Consider the following 20,165-nt stretch of genomic DNA (forward strand, 5'->3'; position numbering starts at 1 on the left):
GATTTTTCATCAAAGTAACTTTAACGTTAGTGTGCAACTAAAGAATTCGATTAATCCCTCGATGATACATTCGTCGCCCAAAAACTTATTCTGAGCCGCCTTCATCAACTTGCTTGTACCATCGGTTACAGCACCGAAATCTTTCTGAGGGAATCTCTCAGCTAATGTAATGGTCACGGCGTTTGTCATTTTAAATAAATCTGTTATCAGTAATGCGTTTGGTAAGTGCCATGCTATATATTTCTTATCTGACTAGTGTGTTAAAGTAATTGTATTTCTTTAACACTATACAGGTACGTGTTAGTTTAACAGTTGAATTTTATTCTTGGTGTAAAATTAGGTCTACCAACAGTTCAGTACAACTACATTAGCATACCACTAACAAAAATAAAAAATAAAAAAAATCATTGGATGAACAGGGAGATGTAAAATGCAGATATGAAGGCTTGAATAGTATTGGACAAAACAAAATTCCCTAATTTTTAATTGATTATTCCCCAAAATATCTAAGCTCAGTATCAACGCCAAAGAAAACCCATAAGTATCATATGATAGAAGGTTCCACGGAATGTTTATGAATAGTTTAACTAAAGCAAACTTGGGTGAATTAATTAAATTGTCAAATTTAGTAAACGGAAGTAGTCTCCAACGAATGTAATTTCCTTTACGATAGTGAGAATTTGAAAATAAGAAAGTTTGAGAAGAGAATTCGTGTTTGTTATATAAATATCATTAATTAACTGATCTCGACAACTTTTGTTATTAGTCATTTACCATATCATTTTGTGTACTACTTTTGCTTTAATGTAAAGTGTTAATACAGAAGTCCAGACATTTTCGTTATTTCTTTCTTCCTTTCCTGCATGGAAGTGTGTTCTGCTTTGTTTCCCTAAGCAATTATATCTGTATATTGCATATTGGCAACAACAAATAAATGAAATGAAATACAAAACTATGGACTAAGACTAAGACTCTCGGTGGAAAGCACGTTTCTTGTTCTATAATGATGTGGCTTGCTTTTAAATTTGTCTCTTAAATAAAAACGTTTAGTTCATTTTCCAATTGACAAAAATATACGGCAGTTTAAAAGTGCCATCAAAGAATAAAATATGTAACCTTAATAAGTTAGCATTTTGCAGAAATATTTTAGAGTGACGATATGTAAAAAGTGGCTATTTCATCATGTATTTAGAAAATTTGTTAAATCGCAAGATTGTAAAAATATCAACAACTAAGCATTTTGCAGAAAATTGTTGAAACGACGAGATCAACCTTCATAAACTGTTATTTCAACCATTTAATTTTGGAACAATTTTGAATTTGCCGACGTGGAAAGATGTCAACATTTGAACATTTTCCAGAATATTGGTGATATTACGAGATGTCATAAATTGTTAATTCAACATTTTGCAGAAAATCGTTAGTGTAAAGAAATCCTTATCTTGATGGCACGTAAAAGCTGCAACAAAGTATAACAGAGTGCAAAATAGTATAAACAGGAAGTTAGCAATTGATAAGAATTGAAATAAAACTCCCATGTAGGCTTAGAACTCCTGAACAAATACGATGAATAAGAGAAAAGGGCAATGGATTGTATTTATTTTCAAAATTCAATACAAAGCAGTGTGGTAAAGTAGTAACGGGATAATTCTAAATTTGGCAAGATATTCATCCACTTGCATCTAGTATGAAGCTTACACACATAATCTATTTGGTCTTGCCAGGATAGGTTCATACCTATCCTGGTGCTGACGGTATTACATACATAATCTATTTGGTCTTGCCAGGATAGGTTCATATCTATCCTGGTGCAGACGGTGTTACACACATAATCTATTTGGTCTTGCCAGGATAGGTTCATACCTATCCTGGTGCTGACGGTATTACATACATAATCTATTTGGTCTTGCCAGGATAGGTTCATATCTATCCTGGTGCAGACGGTGTTACACACATAATCTATTTGGTCTTGCCAGGATAGGTTCATATCTATCCTGGTGCTTAGGATGTTACACACATAATCTATTTGGTCTTGCCAGGATAGGTTCATATCTATCCTGGTGTTGACTGTCTTACACACATAATCAGGGAGTGTTAGCTCAGTGGTTAACGTCGGTGCCTTTCAATAATAAGGTCCCGAGTTCGAGTCACTTCAAGATTAATGTATGTCGTCCAGTTACAGAGTTGTTTACAATTTACAATTCATAATCATGGACGTCAAAATATGAATCTAAGAGACTGACTTCGGTCAGCTTGCGGCTTTGATAAGCCAATGATGGCGGCTTCGCGAGTTCCTGCTTGCAGGAGGATCTAAAAATACAAAATACGAATACAAAATCTATTTAATCTGGCCAGGACTGGTTCATATATATCCTATTGCTGTCTTACATACGTATTCTATTTAGTCGTCAGTTGCGAAATGTTGAAAAATTTAACCCGACAGTGTACCACCATACAACTTTGACGAATCAACTGTGACAAAGCTTGTATAAATTAATTAGTTCCTCTTTTTTTGTATTGTGTTTATAATCACGCTACCACAGACACCGTTGGAAAGAAGCATATAAATAAGAACGGTAGAACCGTTTTTTGTCAGACGACAATTCCCTCCGTGCACACGAATTTGCGGTTTAAGTGATGGAACCGATACTGATTTGGTGTTACTTTCTTTTATTAGGGTCCATGCAGGCAGTTAATCCAGTAACTGCTCTCAAGAATGACTGCCCGCTCGCAGGTAAGATGTATTTAATATTGCTCTCTCTGATTTTAAAAATGTAGCTAAACCACCAAATCGTGGAAAGGTATCAGGAGTGGGGAGACAAGTGCGACTTGCAATTTCTTTCTATAAAGAGATATAACAAAGAAATAAAGACGAAAGAAGCTATACTTTAAAGGCGATATCGCTCGTAGACTTTTTCTTGAGGGCGCTGGCATTATCGAGGTTTCAGCGAGGTTTAATGGGACCCCTATTAATCACGTGACCTCGGTGGCAAATTTAGATCAGTGAATAGCACAGGCAAGCGTATGCGCAACAAGCCCGTACCCATGCACACATAATGTTATAACACAGCATTTCAGTTTACTGTACTGTTTACCGCATAGGACTTTCGTCCTCGATAGTTTGTTGTTTGTGTGCCTTTTGAGTAAAGAATACTGTACGATTTTCGTCCAAATACATTCGATTAGAGTATTGTGACAATCATGGAAAAGGGATCAGGGCAAGGAGAATCGGGCGAAATAAAACGACCTTATCCTGGAACGAGCGTAGGCTAGGTTTAAGTGGAGGAAGGCCTTTGTTGCATGGACCTGACAAAAACAGCAGTGCAAAGGAACAACAGCGACGAAGAGATGCCACGAAGATCTATCTTCTACGTTCCTATGTAAGCTGGCAAATGGAGAAAGAACTCTACAAACATGTCCATGATTAGACTTCTGTGAGCAACGTATGCTTCAGGATCACACAAAAAGGTAATGATTTGCTAAGCTAGGCTAAAACTGTATAGGGTACAGTAGTTGTCCTAGGTTACATGTATAGCCTATCAGTATTGCGAAGTACAGAATACTGCGAAGTTCGGACTCCCATAAGAAATACACGATTTCACCATGATAACCTACAAGCAAAAGCCAATATCACTAAAAACTACGAAGCTACAGTTATTTCCTCTCCAAAATGACCTATGTGCAAGTATGTACGTATATATTTGTCAATAAAATGAAGATATAGGCTAGGAGTTTTGGGGTATTTTAAGGCTTAGGTGTTCGAACTTCGCAGTGTCTAGTATGCTATTGTATTTGTAACATACATGATTTGATATGCCTAGGCTATGTAACTAGGCCTATCATTCATTATTTTTCCAATGGGCCTAGCGTATGCTAACCTTACCATACTTATCCTAGCCCAAAATAGCAGTAAGTTGTATTACTGAGTCAGCATCATCACTGTTTGTGAATGCTTGTCATGAAGATACTGTATACAGTTAAAAATGAAAGTATCCTTTCTAAAGAAGACTGACTGATATTTATGCAATGGAAAGCTGGGCCTTCTCATCACCAAAAATTAAACTTTTTTTGCCTCAACAAATTGATGGAAATATATTTTCTAACCACTAGGCCTAGGTGATCTGTTCATCCCCACCCCCTCCAGGTTCTAAATTTTTATCAGCTGTCCTTGTTTGAAGAAGATGTTCTTGTGAATGAGCATTTGAAAAAAAAGAAAGAAGTTTGAAGCCTCATCTTTGCCCAGTCATAATTAACTAGGCATATATAGAACTAAGGCCTACAGTATAGTAATAAGTATCTGAATTTAGTGATCAAAGTAACTGCATCCCCTAATTTTGTAATATGCACCAGTGAGGAAGGCCTACTGTGCTGTACAAGTACAACCACATGGACCTGCAGTTTTTCCTATAAAAATAATGCATCTACATAAATACTTTAGAATCACTCCTAACTGATTCACATGTTTTCACACCGCTACATATGCAACTATACTTCTAAGGTCAGCCACAGCCAGCATATACGCAATCAAGTTTTAATGGTTCATTTGGGCAACGGGGTGTATATGTTATCTACTGACTCAATCATGTGTACATTTCTGCGTGTGGGATTTTTGAAGGAACCCAACTGCTATGCAAGAACTAAGGTAAATTAGCCTCACAAATTGAGGGAACATATTAGTACATATAGCTACACCTATATAAACCTTTATATTGCCATGCCTGGAGGTAAGAAAGTACCAGTTTTTTGTGTAGGCCTAATGCTATAATGTTGTGATAAGTTATCATATTTTTATATATGGGTCCATCCATGCCAAATCAACAGTGGCCTCCACGCCCACCCTCTCAGAATTGCCTGAAATTGATATGGTGTCTTGCAATATGTCTCAAAGGATGAAATTGGGCCAAAAAAAATTGGAAAACTTTTTGGTTGCTAGGATACGGCCCGCCTAGCAACCAAATCCAGATTGCATTTTAAGAGCCCTAAATGATCTGATATTTAGTGTTCAAAAATTATGATCTATTAAATTTGGTGACCGTAACTATCTCTTGTGGAGAGTAATCTAGCGTTAATGGTAGTCTGAAAACTAGCTATGCATGTAAACAGGAATTTTCACAATGGTGGGCTTATGTCATGGAGTAAGCTAGCATCTCAATTCTCACTCATGAAACCAACTGCTCACATAAATAGGAAGTTTACACAGTAGGTAAATAGTGAGTGTACATCAAACTTTGATCAAAAGACTGGACATCTTTTAATGATATGAAACCAATCAGTTCACTTAGACAGGAAGTTTACATAGTAAATTGTACATTGACATGTGAGCTCAGGTTGTTGAGCAAGCAGTTGGGCAACACAAAATTATCCTCACAATTTTCTTGAAAGGTACCACGGTTTTAGGATATGTTGAAGAAGAGTATGGAAGAATATATCATCCTTATTTGGGTTTAAATCATTGTGGGTTAACAATATGTTATTATTGAAATCTGCCAAAGTGTTTGTTTGTTACTTTTCTCTTTCATATTTTTCTTGGGTATGATAAAAACATGTTTGTTTGTAATGATTTGGTCATTACCAGATTCATTACGCATACAATTAAGCTTGGGGTGTACAGTAAAATTACTATTTCAGTTATATGATTTACGGACAATTTTTTTGTTTCATTGAACAGGTGTCAAATGCATCTTTCCAGAAGGATGCCGAAAGTCAAACAGAGGCATTCTCAGCAGCTGTCACCACAGAAAGCTCAGTTGACACTCACAAAGGAGAAGGTAAATTTATATGTTTATCCTTGCATGAATAACAGACTGGAAGAGCAGTGCTAATCTTATATCTGATCTGATGTGATCAGAAAAATTAATACAATTTCATTCTCATTAAATTCCTAAAGAAAAGAAAAAAATGGTAGCATATTGCTCATCCACTAAAAAGCGTACATGTGTATGAGAATTTATATAAAAGTCAGTGGCGCTGATATTATGAGGATCTTCTTTAGAGGCAAACTGACTAGTAACAGGTAATTCAAGAGACACAATAGAGCCTGGAACAGAGAGGACATGGTGAACACAAAGAAAGAAGTTAATGGTGTATTGAACAAAAGGAGTCAGGGAAAGCAGAGGTATTTAGATAAACATTGGAGTACAAAGCGAGGATTAAGAAGGAGAGAGGGGGAATGAACTATGGCAGAATACAGAGATGGAGCAGGATTAAGTTAGCATAGGCATAGGAGCCTCATTTGATTTGTGGGGGGCTTAAACGACTTGCCCGAAAAATATGACCGAAATTTTCGCGTGCTCCGCGCGCGATCAACATGTTGTTGTGCATATCATATAGGCATTCATCGGTTATTACATCACATGCCAATAACATACAATCATTTTGCGTCTTACTGTATTAGCCTTCCATATTGGTTAAAATTATTAGGGAATCTGTAAAACAAAAATGATCATAACAATGTAAGTTTAAACATTGAAAAACACATTGCAAAATATTCTTCTTGCAGTAGGTGCCTGAAAAATTCTCAACTTATTGCTGAATTTTTACCAAAAAAAGTGAAAAACACATTGCAAATTATTCTTTTTTTAAGTAGGTGCCCGAAAAATTCTCAGCATATTGCCGGAATTTTCACCGAAAAAAGTGGAAAACACATTGCAAATTATTCTTCTTTCAGTAGGTGCCCGAAAAATTTTCAGCATTTTGCACGAATTTTCACCAAAAAATGTGAAAAACACACTGAAAATGATTCTTTTTTAGTAGGTGCCCGAAAAATTCTCAGCATATTGCCCGAATTTTCACCAAACGCCTATGTAAGTTAGTCATGTCCTTCTTGTATATTGAGCCCATTCAGTTGAATGGTGCTAAGGCATTCCGTTCACTCTCTCTATCTCTGCTGTGGTGTACTATGTCTGAGATGGTTAGTCTACGAATTTAGTTACCTGTTGGGACATGTCTTACTTTAATGGTATGAGTGGGGAACTGAAAGTGTTCCCCTACTGGAGTCTCCATTTTCATTGTATTGACCTGTGACTAGAACTGCTTATTGAGGGTGGTCTTGGTTTCACCAACATACTTGTAACTTCAATATCTTCTACTTCAATGTCCTCTAAACTCAATGACACCATTTAAATTGAAATATCAGTTTCCAGTGCTGCAAAAGTGTGATAAGTTCTAAACAAAAGTATATTTTTAGTCACAGCCATAGTAGCTATAGCAGGATACTTGCAATCTAGTAACAAATGTTTTATGTAATCTTTACAGATACTTCTGATCCAGTTACTTCAACACCTCTCAAGAAGCCATCTGCCATGTTCTGTCCAATGTCACCAGTAGGATTAGATATGGAGCAGCATGGGAGAGAAACCTCAGACCATACAAATACACATTGCCACATTTATATGATCCTGAACAAAAGAGATCATACATATGGCAGGGGCAAGCACTTTTCCCAGACTTTTATTGACAGGTTGTGCGACATTCACGTTGGATTAGCAGCTATTGATACATCTGCATCACCAGATTTAGATAAATTGCTTTCGTCCATTTTGTTCGATAGTAGCTATGACTGTGAATCAGAAGCTTGGCCACCCTCTAAGTCAAGGTGGGCAAGGTTGGGGAAATTCAATCAAGGAGTAACAATCAGAGAATGGCCAGCTTTGTATTATTGTATATAGGCCTACACAAACAGCGGGTATAAATATCTGTATCGGTTTATTTATACTGGTGTTCATATCCGTTGCCAGGAGGCAGGAGGGGATATGATTTGAACGTGGGGTGGGGGTGGGGAAGGGGTCCCCTTTGAAGTGTTCAAACGATGCTACATTTTACATCTATCTTCTTGAATCACATGTATATTAAACACCCCTATAGACACGATCAATCAGTCCTGTCTCTCACCTCCTCTCATGCACTGGTGTATTTATTTCCTGGCAACATAACAGTTAGGCATAGTAAGGGTCAGAGGTCATCACAACTTAAAGAGTTGTGTGAGTCCCTGTGGTCTCTTACATCCTTGTAGCAGTAGGGAGAAGAAGCCTAATAGATCAGAAACCATGATCATCTTCTGTTGTGTCTTATTTTCCAGCATCCTTGAAACATTATATCCTTCACCTTTGATTTCTTGATGTCATAAGCTGTATTTATGTGGTGCATTATTTAATTCCAGTATTGAGATTGTATATTCTTCTTGTGTATTTGACAGTATCCCAGTGATCTCCATTTTCTGCTCTTGGTTTTCTTTTCTCTGTATTTCATATCATATCTATCTCTACCCCTAACCTCCATCTCCACATTTTCTTTACTTTCTTCCTCCATCCCTTCATCTGTCTTTCACTCTTTCTTTTTTGACCTCTTTCCTTCCCTCTGTTTACCCTGTATGTTTTAGTTTGCCGACTCCCCCCCCTTACATCTTACCCCCCTAAAAAATGTTCACAAGGTTGACAAGTCTCCCCATGCTAGTCCCAAGCTATACACCTTTGTTGTGGTGACCGTTCACTATACTTGCGGATCAAATGGAATGCCCCACCCCCCACCCCTTACTTCCCAGTGTCATGAATCGGCAAATGGAAGATTATTCGGAGTTGTTCGTGATGGTTCAATGATCTTATAGTCAGGCATAGGCCTATATGGTTCTCTTTGTCCTTCATTGTAGTCGAAGTTTGAAATGAATTAATCGTACTAGGAACTTCCTGGCAATGTTTAATTTTCTGTGGCAAGAAAAAAAAGCCCCCCCCCCAGTGTCCCTCCTGGTTGACTAGAGCCTGTACGCCTATATGGTCACACAATAGTATAGATAAGTATGAGCCATGCAGACAGCTTTTTTTTTCTTTTTCTTTTTTAAATTCAATGCAATTTGAGTTATAGTTTCGAGTTGTAATTCGAGTCAGTCGTGATGAGGTGCCCCATGGTGGGGCTGGGTAACCCACCCCCAACCCCGTTGCCGACTTTTTGGCATTTCTTTGGGAGCCGTTCGGAACAAGAGGCAGGATAATCAATACTGGAGTACAGTACGCTGGAAAGCAATAAACTGACGTGATTTAGAAAACAAAAGTTGTTTGCTTTGACTGCCGATGTTCAGCGAGTCACTTTTCAATGGAAATAACTTTTAATTTATTGTTCATGTACTTATTCCCTTTTTGCCAATCCTTTCTAAAGAGGGTGGAGCCGCCCGTTATGGCAACGTATTTTCGTTCCCTTTTCCGTTCAAATTTCCTTATTTTTAATTCGGGTCAAAGGGGTGCAAGGACAGGGTTTACGTGCACCGGTTAGGAGGATGGGGTGCAGCTAGGGCAAGTGTTCTGTGATCGCCTAAAGGGCCCGTTGTCAGGAGTCCAAAAATAATTAAATATACATATTTATCTATATATGGTTTATGACAAAATCCTCCTGATATATAACTAAAATTTATGTATAAAATACAATGTAAGTTGTGACTGTGTCTATGTGTAATTAATACCTAAATTGGCTGAAATACCAATTGTTCACATATGACGGACTTGACCATACGTTTGATACCCAATGTAATCACTTTTGGCAATTTTTTCACTCATTCGCGTCTGTCCTTTTTGTGACACGAGTCAATGTATCAGACATAAACTTCACTATAAGTTTCTTGAGCTGTGAAAGAATGTCGGCTCGCAACTGAGGTTGTAATATTTCAAATACTTTACTCAGGTTAGTACAAGACTGGCGCATCTGTAAAGGTTTGGAATACACTGGTTTTTTAAAGTAAAATAGTACTGTACTTCTATAGGCTAAACTTCTGATATTCGATACAGCATAAAGCATGCAGAGCTTTCCAAATCAGTGATTCAACTACGAAACCAGGGCATCCGTAAAACAAACCACAGAGTTTTGTATCACACAACACACACGGAAACGCGACGTAATAATTTACCGCATACTACTGACCAGGGAGTTTTTCCATAACAACTCCCTGTACTGACACTGCCACAGACAAGAAACTATGCAGGAATTTCGCCAAGGCCACCGTTCAAGTAACCGAACCCGTTTATTGCTTACTAGCCGTAAATACGGGATTGCTGAGAAATTACGAAACAACAGCGACGAACCGGTAGAGGGTAGTATTGATATTATTTTTGAATCGGTTGGTGTGAAGGACAGAATTAACGAGGAAATTACGAGCGATCCCACCTTTAAGTACATACCGACGTTTTATACGCTGTCATCCGTTGTTTTATGCCACTGGTCACTTGTACTAAGTAGTTTTGAAATGGAGTAATTCACATGTTGTTTATTTATTTATTTCAACTTTTTTTTTGTGCCAGAGAGGGTTGCTCGGTTTGTTAAGACTTATCTTCCACGAGGCCCTATTAAATGTAGTTGTTCAAAACATATTGGTGTAAAATGCAATAATAAGTCTGAATGTATAAAAATCTAGATGTAAAAAGATGCATGTAAACTGAAAATAAAACTAATTTAATAGATAAGTAACGGTAAACGGATAAATTGATCCCCAATGAAAAACATATACATATAAAATAGGTTAGATGTTACAAAGCTAAATATCATAAACTTAAGAATTTCAAAAATTGTAAGATCTGTAGAACATTTGCATAAATTAACATAAATATACAATTTCTTTCACAAATCTTTAAAACTGCTAAATTTGTGTGCATTTCTGTCAAATGGAGGCAACTCATTCCATTCTTTTGTAGCAATACATGAAACTCTTTTCTAATGTATTTCGGTCCTCTTGACGTCACAGACCGTAGAGCATAATTGTGGCCATTTCATATGGCGGTATACATCTCATTCATATAATTGGGTGCTAATCCGTCAGGAGATTTAAATACAATAATTAATCGTTCATATATTGAATGTACATCAAAAGAACATTAAAAAGGTCACATTATCTTGCGTGATAAGTTGCGCTTAAGGTAATTATAGCAGCACCTTTTTTTGCAGCTTAGTTATCGTATTAATATATCCCTGATTACATGATCCCGATACAAGATTGCAGTAATCGAGGTACAGAAGAGTGTATCCATTATAATATAAAACTCAGGTTGGCACATCAGTATTTTGCTTCTTTAGAAGGCCAACCTGGTGCTGACAGTCTTACACACATAATCTATTTGTTCTTGCCAGGATATTTTCATACTATCCTGATGCTGACGGTCTTATATACATAATCTATTTGGTCTTGTCAGGATGGGTTCATATCTATACTGGTGCTGACGGTGTTACATACATAATCTATTTGGTCTTGTCAGGATGGGTTCATACCTATCTTGATGCTGACGGTCTTACATACATAATCTATTTGGTCTTGTCAGGATAGGTTCATATCTATACTGGTGCTGACGGTGTTACATACATAATCTATTTGGTCTTGCCAGGATGGGTTCATACCTATCTTGATGCTGACGGTCTTACATACATAATCTATTTGGTCTTGTCAGGATAGGTTCATACCTATCCTGATGCTGACGGTCTTATACACATAATCTATTTGGTCTTGTCAGGATAGGTTCATACCTAGCCTGGTGCAGACGGTCTTACACACATAATCTATTTGGTCTTGCCAGGATAGGTTCATATCTATCCTGGTGCTGACGGTCTTATATACAGAATCTATTTGGTCGTGTCAGGATAGGTTCATATCTATCCTGGTGCTGACAGTCTTACACACATAATCTGTTTGGTCTTGCCAGGAAAGGTTTATACCTATCCTGGTGCTGAGGGTGTTACAGACATAATCTATTTGGTCTTGCCAGGAAAGGTTTATACCTATCCTGATGCTGACGGTCTTACATACATAATCTAGTTGGTCTTGTCAGGATAGGTTCATACCTATCCTGGTGCTGACGGTCTTACATACATAATCTATTTGGTCGTGTCAGGATAGGTTCATATCTATCCTGGTGCTGACGGTCTTACATACATAATCTATTTGGTCTTGTCAGGATAGGCTCATACCTATCCTGATGCTGACGGTCTTACATACATAATCTAATTGGTCTTGTCAGGATAGGTTCATACCTATCCTGGTGCTGACGGTCTTATATACAGAATCTATTTGGTCGTGTCAGGATAGGTTCATATCTATCCTGGTGCTGACAGTCTTACACACATAATCTATTTGGTCTTGCCAGGATAGGTTCATATCTATCCTGGTGCTGACAGTCTTACACACATAATCTATTTGGTCTTTTCAGGATAGGTTCATATCTATCCTAGTGCTGACGGTCTTACACACATAATCTATTTGGTCTTGTCAGGATAGGTTCATACCTATCCTGATGCTGACGGTCTTACATACATAATCTATTTGGTCTTGTCAGGATAGGTTCATATCTATCCTGGTGCTGACGGTCTTACATACATAATCTATTTGGTCTTGTCAGGATAGGTTCATACCTATCCTGATGCTGACGGTCTTACATACATAATCTAGTTGGTCTTGTCAGGATAGGTTCATACCTATCCTGGTGCTGACGGTCTTATATACAGAATCTATTTGGTCGTGTCAGGATAGGTTCATATCTATCCTGGTGCTGACAGTCTTACACATTTAATCTATTTGGTCTTTTCAGGATAGGTTCATATCTATCCTGGTGCTGACGGTCTTACACACATAATCTATTTGGTCTTGTCAGGATAGGTTCATATCTATCCTGATGCTGACGGTGTTATACACATAATCTATTTGGTCTTGCCAGGATAGGTTCATATCTATCCTGGTGCTGACGGTCTTACACACATAATCTAATTGGTCTTGTCATGCAGGATAGGTTCATATCTATCCTGATGCTGAGGGTGTTACACACACAATCTATTTGGTCTTGCCAGGATAGGTTCATATCTATCCTGGTGCTGACAGTCTTACACACATACTCTATTTGGTCTTGCCAGGATAGTTCATATCTCTCCTGACACCCCAGAGCCTTTCACATTTAACATTTGCAAGTTGATTTACATCCATATGCACTAAGAAGGTCAGTATTTGTTAATGTACGTTACCTTTGTCTTGAACAGACTACAGCATTTAGTTTCGTCTATATTTATAACCATCATATTGTTACTACATCTATATATATATATATATATATATATATATAAATATATATATATATTCGTATTTCTTCATTTAATTTATGTTATAAGTCCGTTATGGTTTTCCCCACTAACATTTTTCCTCACTAAAGTGATTAATATAGAGTAATAAACGGTAATGGACCAACAATAGATCCCTGCAGTGGCACACCGCTTTGCATGGGTATGCAGGTTGAATGAACCCCATTATAACAAAGACGCTTTGAATTATATCACACAGGTAAGACTTTAACCGTTCAAAACAATCTTTGGAGCATTGCTATATATAGTTTTTGTAACAATGTAGTAGCAAGGTTGACTTAATCAAACGCCTACGTAAATCTATTAGCATTGACTTACCAAAAGTCATTTTTCTACATCCAACTGTCTATCAATAACGAATAATGCTGTCTCACACGATTGCTTTGCCATGAATCCAGATTGTGCTACTCTTGGTAAATTAAACTGTTCAACCTTTTCATGAAGAGATCCATGTACAGGGGTGTTGGAGCGGGGGGGGGGGCACTGGGGGCACGTTCCCCCCACTTTTTTCCAAAATAGCAAATGTGCCTTACTGGCAAATAAAATGTGCCCATTTGATGAAGAACTGTCTTTTGGATTTCTTAAGCCTTTGTTATTTTAATATTTTATTTTAATAATTTATTTTTAGTCTGTACATGCTATTTCTAAAATAGCATCCCGTATCTTGTTGTAGCACGGTTAACAATAAACAATCTCAATAAATAGTATTGATAGCATACTAACACATCATATATATTTAAGTGATATGGCCGGTGTGTATCAGTTTATAGTATAACGAGTGGTGGTTGTGGAATGAGGAAGTGCCCCTCTGATGTTGTGCTCCCACACTTTTTGGAAGCTTCCTACCCCCCTGTCCATGTACATTTTTGTCCAAAATCTTTTTGAAACTACGGTTATCACTGATATTGGTCTATAATTCCACACGTCTAGTTTCGACCTATTGTCGTAGATAGGTATCACTTTGGCCACCGTCCATCTTGACGCCGGAAAATCATATAAGTTGCGCACTTTTTTTAACATGTTAGCGCTGATTTTATCGGTACCCGTAGCTTTTGAATTATCAAGATGCTGTAGATACCTAATAACAAATTCATGTGATACTTTAGGAATATTTAACAGAAATCCATTTGAAATCTCTGACAATACATATTGCTTTAACGTTTCCATACTTTTGTTTTCCTGTGAATTCTGGCTTGTCGCAAATTTGTTTGCTACAGATGTAAAAAGAAGTTAAAATAATTTGCGATATCGATATCGTTATTGATATCTGTATCAAGTACCTGTAAGATAGATGTAGCCCAACATTGTCACGTATTCCCCATTGATTGTACATTTCTCAAAGCTTGCCAGATATATATTTATATTTCCATTATTCTTTAAGATTTCATTTTTACAACGGGTCTGTTTGGCAAGTCTGTGTTGCAGTGTTTGATGCTATTTTGACGATGGATATACTGGGCTGGGTTAATAAGAACATTTCTTAGCACTTAATGTTCGTTGTAGAAAAGAAGGAACATGTCTTGAGACGTTAACATTAAATGTTGATATATAACATAATTGCATTTTATTTTTTTGTAAATGTTTCATGATTTATAGCTTATTATCCTGCATAAAGCTTAATAACTTTCCAGATAATTCAATAACTTTATCAGCAATTGTTTTTATCAACAATGTTGTTATTATGGCATCGTCTATACCCGCGCTGTATCATACATTGCTTCCAGTGTGAGTTTGCATGCTGTGTCATTTGTTGAAAGCTACGGGCGATTGAATACTCCAAGAGTATCATATCCATATATGATCCACTTCTGATTCGCTTCGTATGGGACTCTGTGTAGTTTTGCTAATGAATGCTCTACATCAGCTCTCCACGAACAAATGGTGGAACATTTCCATGACTGACATTAAATATGTTTGATTAAAATAAAAACCTACTCCAAAAGTATATGTATATGGTAGCTTAATATATCACCTCAAATTTCATTGCGACACGTATCCAGCGTGACTAAGTAGAGTACCGTGCATGCATGGTGTACAGCCGTGTCAAATGTAACTGCTATACTTGAACTCACAAAAAGTACGTGTTGATCTCATTAACTTGAACTTCCTGAAAACGGACTTCCTTATATGGAAACGTGTTCTCTAAAAGGCAGTATTGCGTACTTTGTCTAGTGAGATTGTTGTTGCTTCTTGTACCATGTTCATTAATTCTATACTTCTTTCAATGTGGGGTCTTTTCCCCGCTTTTGCACTTCCCATTTGACTGTATCACGCTTTGTCTTTTGTATCTGAACCTGTTACTTTCCCTTGAACCCGAATAGTACGGTCGGCATCACATGATATGGCAAGCCATCAGTCTCAAACCGGGCAGGAATCGACATATACCGATTTAAATCGACATATACCAATTTATTAAACTGGAATAAGTCGATTTAAATCGGGAGAATTCAATTTTAAGCTGCTGGAAACTGGTTTAAGTCGAAGGAAATTGGTATATGTCGATTTAAATCGGTATACGTCGATTCCCCACGATTTAAGACTGATGGCCCGCCATAGCAGCCCTCCTCACATTACATGTCAAGTTGCTTTGCTGCAGCTAAAACCTTTGTCAGCCTAACGAGGGCGAATATCTCAGTCTATGATAACAACTGAGACATTTGTACCACTATTCAGCCCTGCAGGTTACTTCATATGCTTTACAGACCAAGCACTTTAACTGTCGAGGGCTGACTTTATCAGTCAGGTGCGTATCCGGGGGGGCGTTGGGGGCGGGCGCCCCCCGGGTAAGGAAAAGAGGAGAGAAAAAAGAGGGGGGAAAAAGAAAAGGAGGAGAGGAAGGAAGGGAAAAGAAAAAGAAAAAGAGAGAAAAATGAGAAAAGGAGGGAGTAGAAGATAGCCAAGACCTCGGGAAGAGAAAGAGGAACAGTCATAGTTAAAGCGCTGATCCCTATTATATACACAGGGTAGCCAGTGACAGATCAAGGATTACGGAGCGGGTGTGCGCCTCACCCTACCCCTTACACCGACAACTCCATTTTTGACGTTTCCATATTTCCTCTCTCACTAATGTATCTATATAAATACTATATATGGTCTATCATAACGCGCGTGTGTGTATGGACGCCTTAAACAATTGTACGATTGTGCAATATGGAACCAACTGTGACTGATCTTGAACTCGACCGAGTCGTCGGGGAACATGACGCATTTCGGGAAGGGGGCGACACCCCCCCCGAGCAAATTTTCTTTATGACATCGCTAGTAATTTCAAAATAGACAATGCTTAGATGCAACTTACAAGGCCTGAGAAGTGTCATTTCCAGCGATCTGGGAGGCATTTTCGGCCAAAATTTTTATTGTACGCTTCGCGCCAACTCATGGTGGCGCTTCGCTTAGATAGTTTGCCTACCGGCTTCGCCCCTCCCTTGGCAATTACTCGCTACACGCCTGTTCGAGTTTGTAAAGCAAAGAGCAGATATAACATCGTATCAGTGAGCATTGAAATGCATGTTCCACGATGAACAGTCTCAAAAACTGTCTATGTGTGTAGTCAAAGGCGTAGGAGCCCAATTTGATTTGGGGGCTGTAACGAAAAAAAGGCCAACATTTTTCGCACGCAAAGCGCGCGTTCAATACTTCGATGCCAATATCAGACAAGCAAGCATCGGTCATTACATTGCATGGCATCGTGTACCGAACGGTCCGTGAAAGTTACACAGTATACCGCCGGATGCTAATGTAAACAACCAAATGTCTTATGTAGATGGAGAAAAACCATACAGATCCATTTATGTCAAAACTCTCTTTTACAGTAGTAATGTCGGTCAAGCTTACAACTTTATTTTAATTACCAAGGAGATCATTTTTAAGCTATTCATTGCTATTTATTTTTCTTTAAGTAGGTGCCCGAAGAAAATGGGAAACATTTGGTTGCGGGGGGGGGGGGGGCACTCCTACGGGACCTACGCCTATGTGTGTAGTGTTCGGTTTCGATATACCTGATATCGGAAATATCTGCTATTTTTCATTTCCTTCAACCAAGTTTTATAATAGCCATTTATAAGAGGTTTTAATATTTCTACACCAATAAATTAACTGTGTCTGAATTTTCAAAAAATTTCCTGACAAACATTCTTCATCATACTTTCCTCTACTCGTGCAATTTTGACCTGTCTTTTAGGGGTTCAAGGAGGTTTTTTTCTATATTGGTTGTCCATAGATTGAATTTTGTGCAACATTATGGGTATGTTTTCAAGTGATTTTATTCACGAGAAATCTGAATTTTCAAATTCTCAACAAATAATGGGCTTAAAACCTTGAAAAGTAGGGCTTTCGGATATTGTGGGCCGTGACGTAGAATCACCTACAAAGGCAATGATCCATAGGACATGCAATGAGGTCGAACATGATGTGACTGGTGACAATCTTCAAAAGGTTATGGATGGGGGAAAAACTTTTGGGAAATACTTGGTTCTCAGGCAAAAGTGTACATCTGGTTGCTCATTTTCAAGCCCGAGAAGTGCCATTTCCGGTGATCTGGGGGGGTATCAAAACCAGAAATTTTCTTGTACGCTCCGCGCCAACCGATGGTGGCGCTCCGCTTAGATAGTAATTCGCGCCCCCCGGGTTAGAAAATCCTGGATACGCGCCTGATCAGTAACGTTTCTCAAAGTGTGTGTACTTTAATGCCTTTCCCAATGTGGGTATTTGTTCTCACGCTTGTTGCTACAATGTTAGGGTTTATTACTTTTGCAATAATCCGGCTTGAAAAGTTGTCTTCATCGCTATTTTTCTTGTATATTATGCAGAATGACTTCACGAATAACACGATATCAATCCATGTTGGATCAACTTTATATAAAGGTCGCTATGTAGCTTTTTCTTGTTTTTACTTTTTACTATAACGTTAACATTCATAGCAGCCTCTCAACTAAGATAATATACTATCTTTACACAGGGTTTAGAAGCTTTTGTCGTGAATGGACTGTTATACTTGTTAACAAGATTCAAATGCTGCATGCATTCTTGGCTGCTTTTATAGTGAGTCCATATACTGGTAATCGTATTCTAGCAAATTAGTTACTTTAACTTCTACTGTTGTCTCGTACTACAAGTCTGAATGTGTTGTTCGCAGGCGCGTAGCCAGGGGGGGGGGGGGGTGTCGAAGGGGGCGACCGCCCCCCTTGAGCAGATTTGTTTGAATGTTTTTATGATATCGCTAGTAATTTCAAGCTTTTAGATGGGAAGTGCCATTTCCAGCGATCTGGGAGGCAGTTTGAGCCAATTTTCTTTTTAATTTTTTTTTTACGCATACCGCCAACTTATGGTGGCGCTACGCTTAGATAGTTTTCAATGCAGAATCTACGCGCCTGGTTGTTCGACATATTTCTCAAGTTGATGTCTGTGTTACTATTTATGAATTGATATCCATACAGATGTTCCAGCGTGTGGACCAACAGGTGTCTGTAATTGCTCTAACGGTGAAGCTAATTGTGCGGATAAAGGTTTGGTTGCCTTGCCAAGAAACCTGTCATCCGACTTGCCTTACATGTAAGTGTGAGTACGTAATTACACGTGAGCATGTGACAAGGCCTATATAACACCCGTAGGCTGGGATGTACGTTCAATGTTTCTTGGCTTCACCTCATGTGATTGGACCACTGTAGCAAGGTGTTAATTAAAGTAATACCTTTGGAGGTGGGCTATATGATTTGGCCAATAAACACGTCGAATAAAATAACCCATGATAGTGTCCGCCACGTCTCTGGGGCAATTTTTTTCAGCCAAGATAAGCGTTTGAATAAGAATTGTCTCATGATCATAACCTTCATTGCCAGCATTTTAATTTATTCAACTCAACAGCCAATCAAATTGAACTTTTGTCGTTTATTATGGAGTAATCGACATTGTAATTTGTAGGCAGCCTAACTGTATATTTCTACTGATGTTTGTTTTGTTCCGATAAAATATACTGAAGGTAGTTTGTGTAAAGAAGTGCACGATCAAATGATATGTAAAAACTTCGAAATCCTGCCTACAACACTCACATGGCTCAAGCAGAATAATGTGCTAGAATTGACCTTAGAAACCCATATCTTACTTAAGTCATTTCAAATTTCGAGTGTCTTAAGGCGTCTTCGTTCTTTTACTCACGAGTTTATGCATTTTTCTTTCTGTACAGAGACCTTTCAAGGAATGCAATTGAATGTGTTCCCACGGAATTTTTCGAACGATTTACCAATCTGAAACAATTGTAAGTATTTTCTTTCTTATATTCAGGTTTCCAGGAGCATGACTGATACAGATTCTGGCCACACATAACTTGTATAGCAGTGTACAATGCAGTCACTAGCTTTCAATATGTACCATGATTGCAACTGAAATTCTTTAATTTGTATAGATTACTTTCATTATAAGAAGAATACTGTTATTTTTCATTTTGTGTATGATACATCAATTGATATATCACTTTATAAGAATATCTTGTTCTTCACTTATTTTTCCTTCACAGACAATTCAATAAGAATCAAATTCGAAGATCATTTCACCTTCCGAAAAGTCTAGACACGCTGTGAGGAGAAAACGTTTGCAATACAACTAACTATTAAATATATTAATAGCTAAATATTTTAGAATACAGTTATTATTTTTTTAGTGTGTAAAATCTCAAATTTGGCCAGCTACTATTCGTGGTTCTTACGTTTTCTACTAAAAAACTATAGCAAAACATAAGTTTCTTATATTTTGCAAGAAAGTATAGCTGTCTTTGTATATCTTTTCGTGTATATAAGTATTCGGACAAACAGCTACCACACTAGAAATATGAATGTGTATGTATGAATGTATTTTAGATCCTCCTGCAAGCAGGAACTCGCGAAGAAGCCTCATTGGCTTATCAAAGCCGCAAGCTGACCGAAGTCAATCCCTTACATTCATATTTAACGTCCATGATTTTGAATTGTCAATTGACAACAACTCTATAACTGGACGACATACATTAATCTTGGAGTGACTCGAACCGGGGACCTTATGAGTCCCCGGTTATTTAATATAAATAATTAAAAAAATCGACA

At 37.8% G+C, this 20,165-nt stretch overlaps 1 protein-coding gene across 1 annotated transcript in view; it reads left to right on the top strand.

The window, feature by feature from the left end:
• The first annotated feature begins 2,527 nt into the window (after positions 1-2,527).
• The window catches only part of LOC139968169 (keratocan-like), a 19,413-nt gene continuing 1,775 nt past the window's right edge, over positions 2,528-20,165 (top strand). Inside the window, exons 1-4 of the mRNA XM_071972563.1 lie at positions 2,528-2,734; positions 18,528-18,642; positions 19,274-19,345; positions 19,604-19,663. Coding sequence (XP_071828664.1) covers positions 2,638-2,734; positions 18,528-18,642; positions 19,274-19,345; positions 19,604-19,663 — 344 coding nt within the window. The 5' untranslated portion in view covers positions 2,528-2,637. The remainder of the gene's footprint in view (positions 2,735-18,527; positions 18,643-19,273; positions 19,346-19,603; positions 19,664-20,165) is intronic.

This window comes from Apostichopus japonicus, chromosome 5 (genome assembly GCF_037975245.1).
Source record: "Apostichopus japonicus isolate 1M-3 chromosome 5, ASM3797524v1, whole genome shotgun sequence".
Taxonomy (NCBI): Eukaryota; Metazoa; Echinodermata; class Holothuroidea; order Aspidochirotida; family Stichopodidae; genus Apostichopus; species Apostichopus japonicus.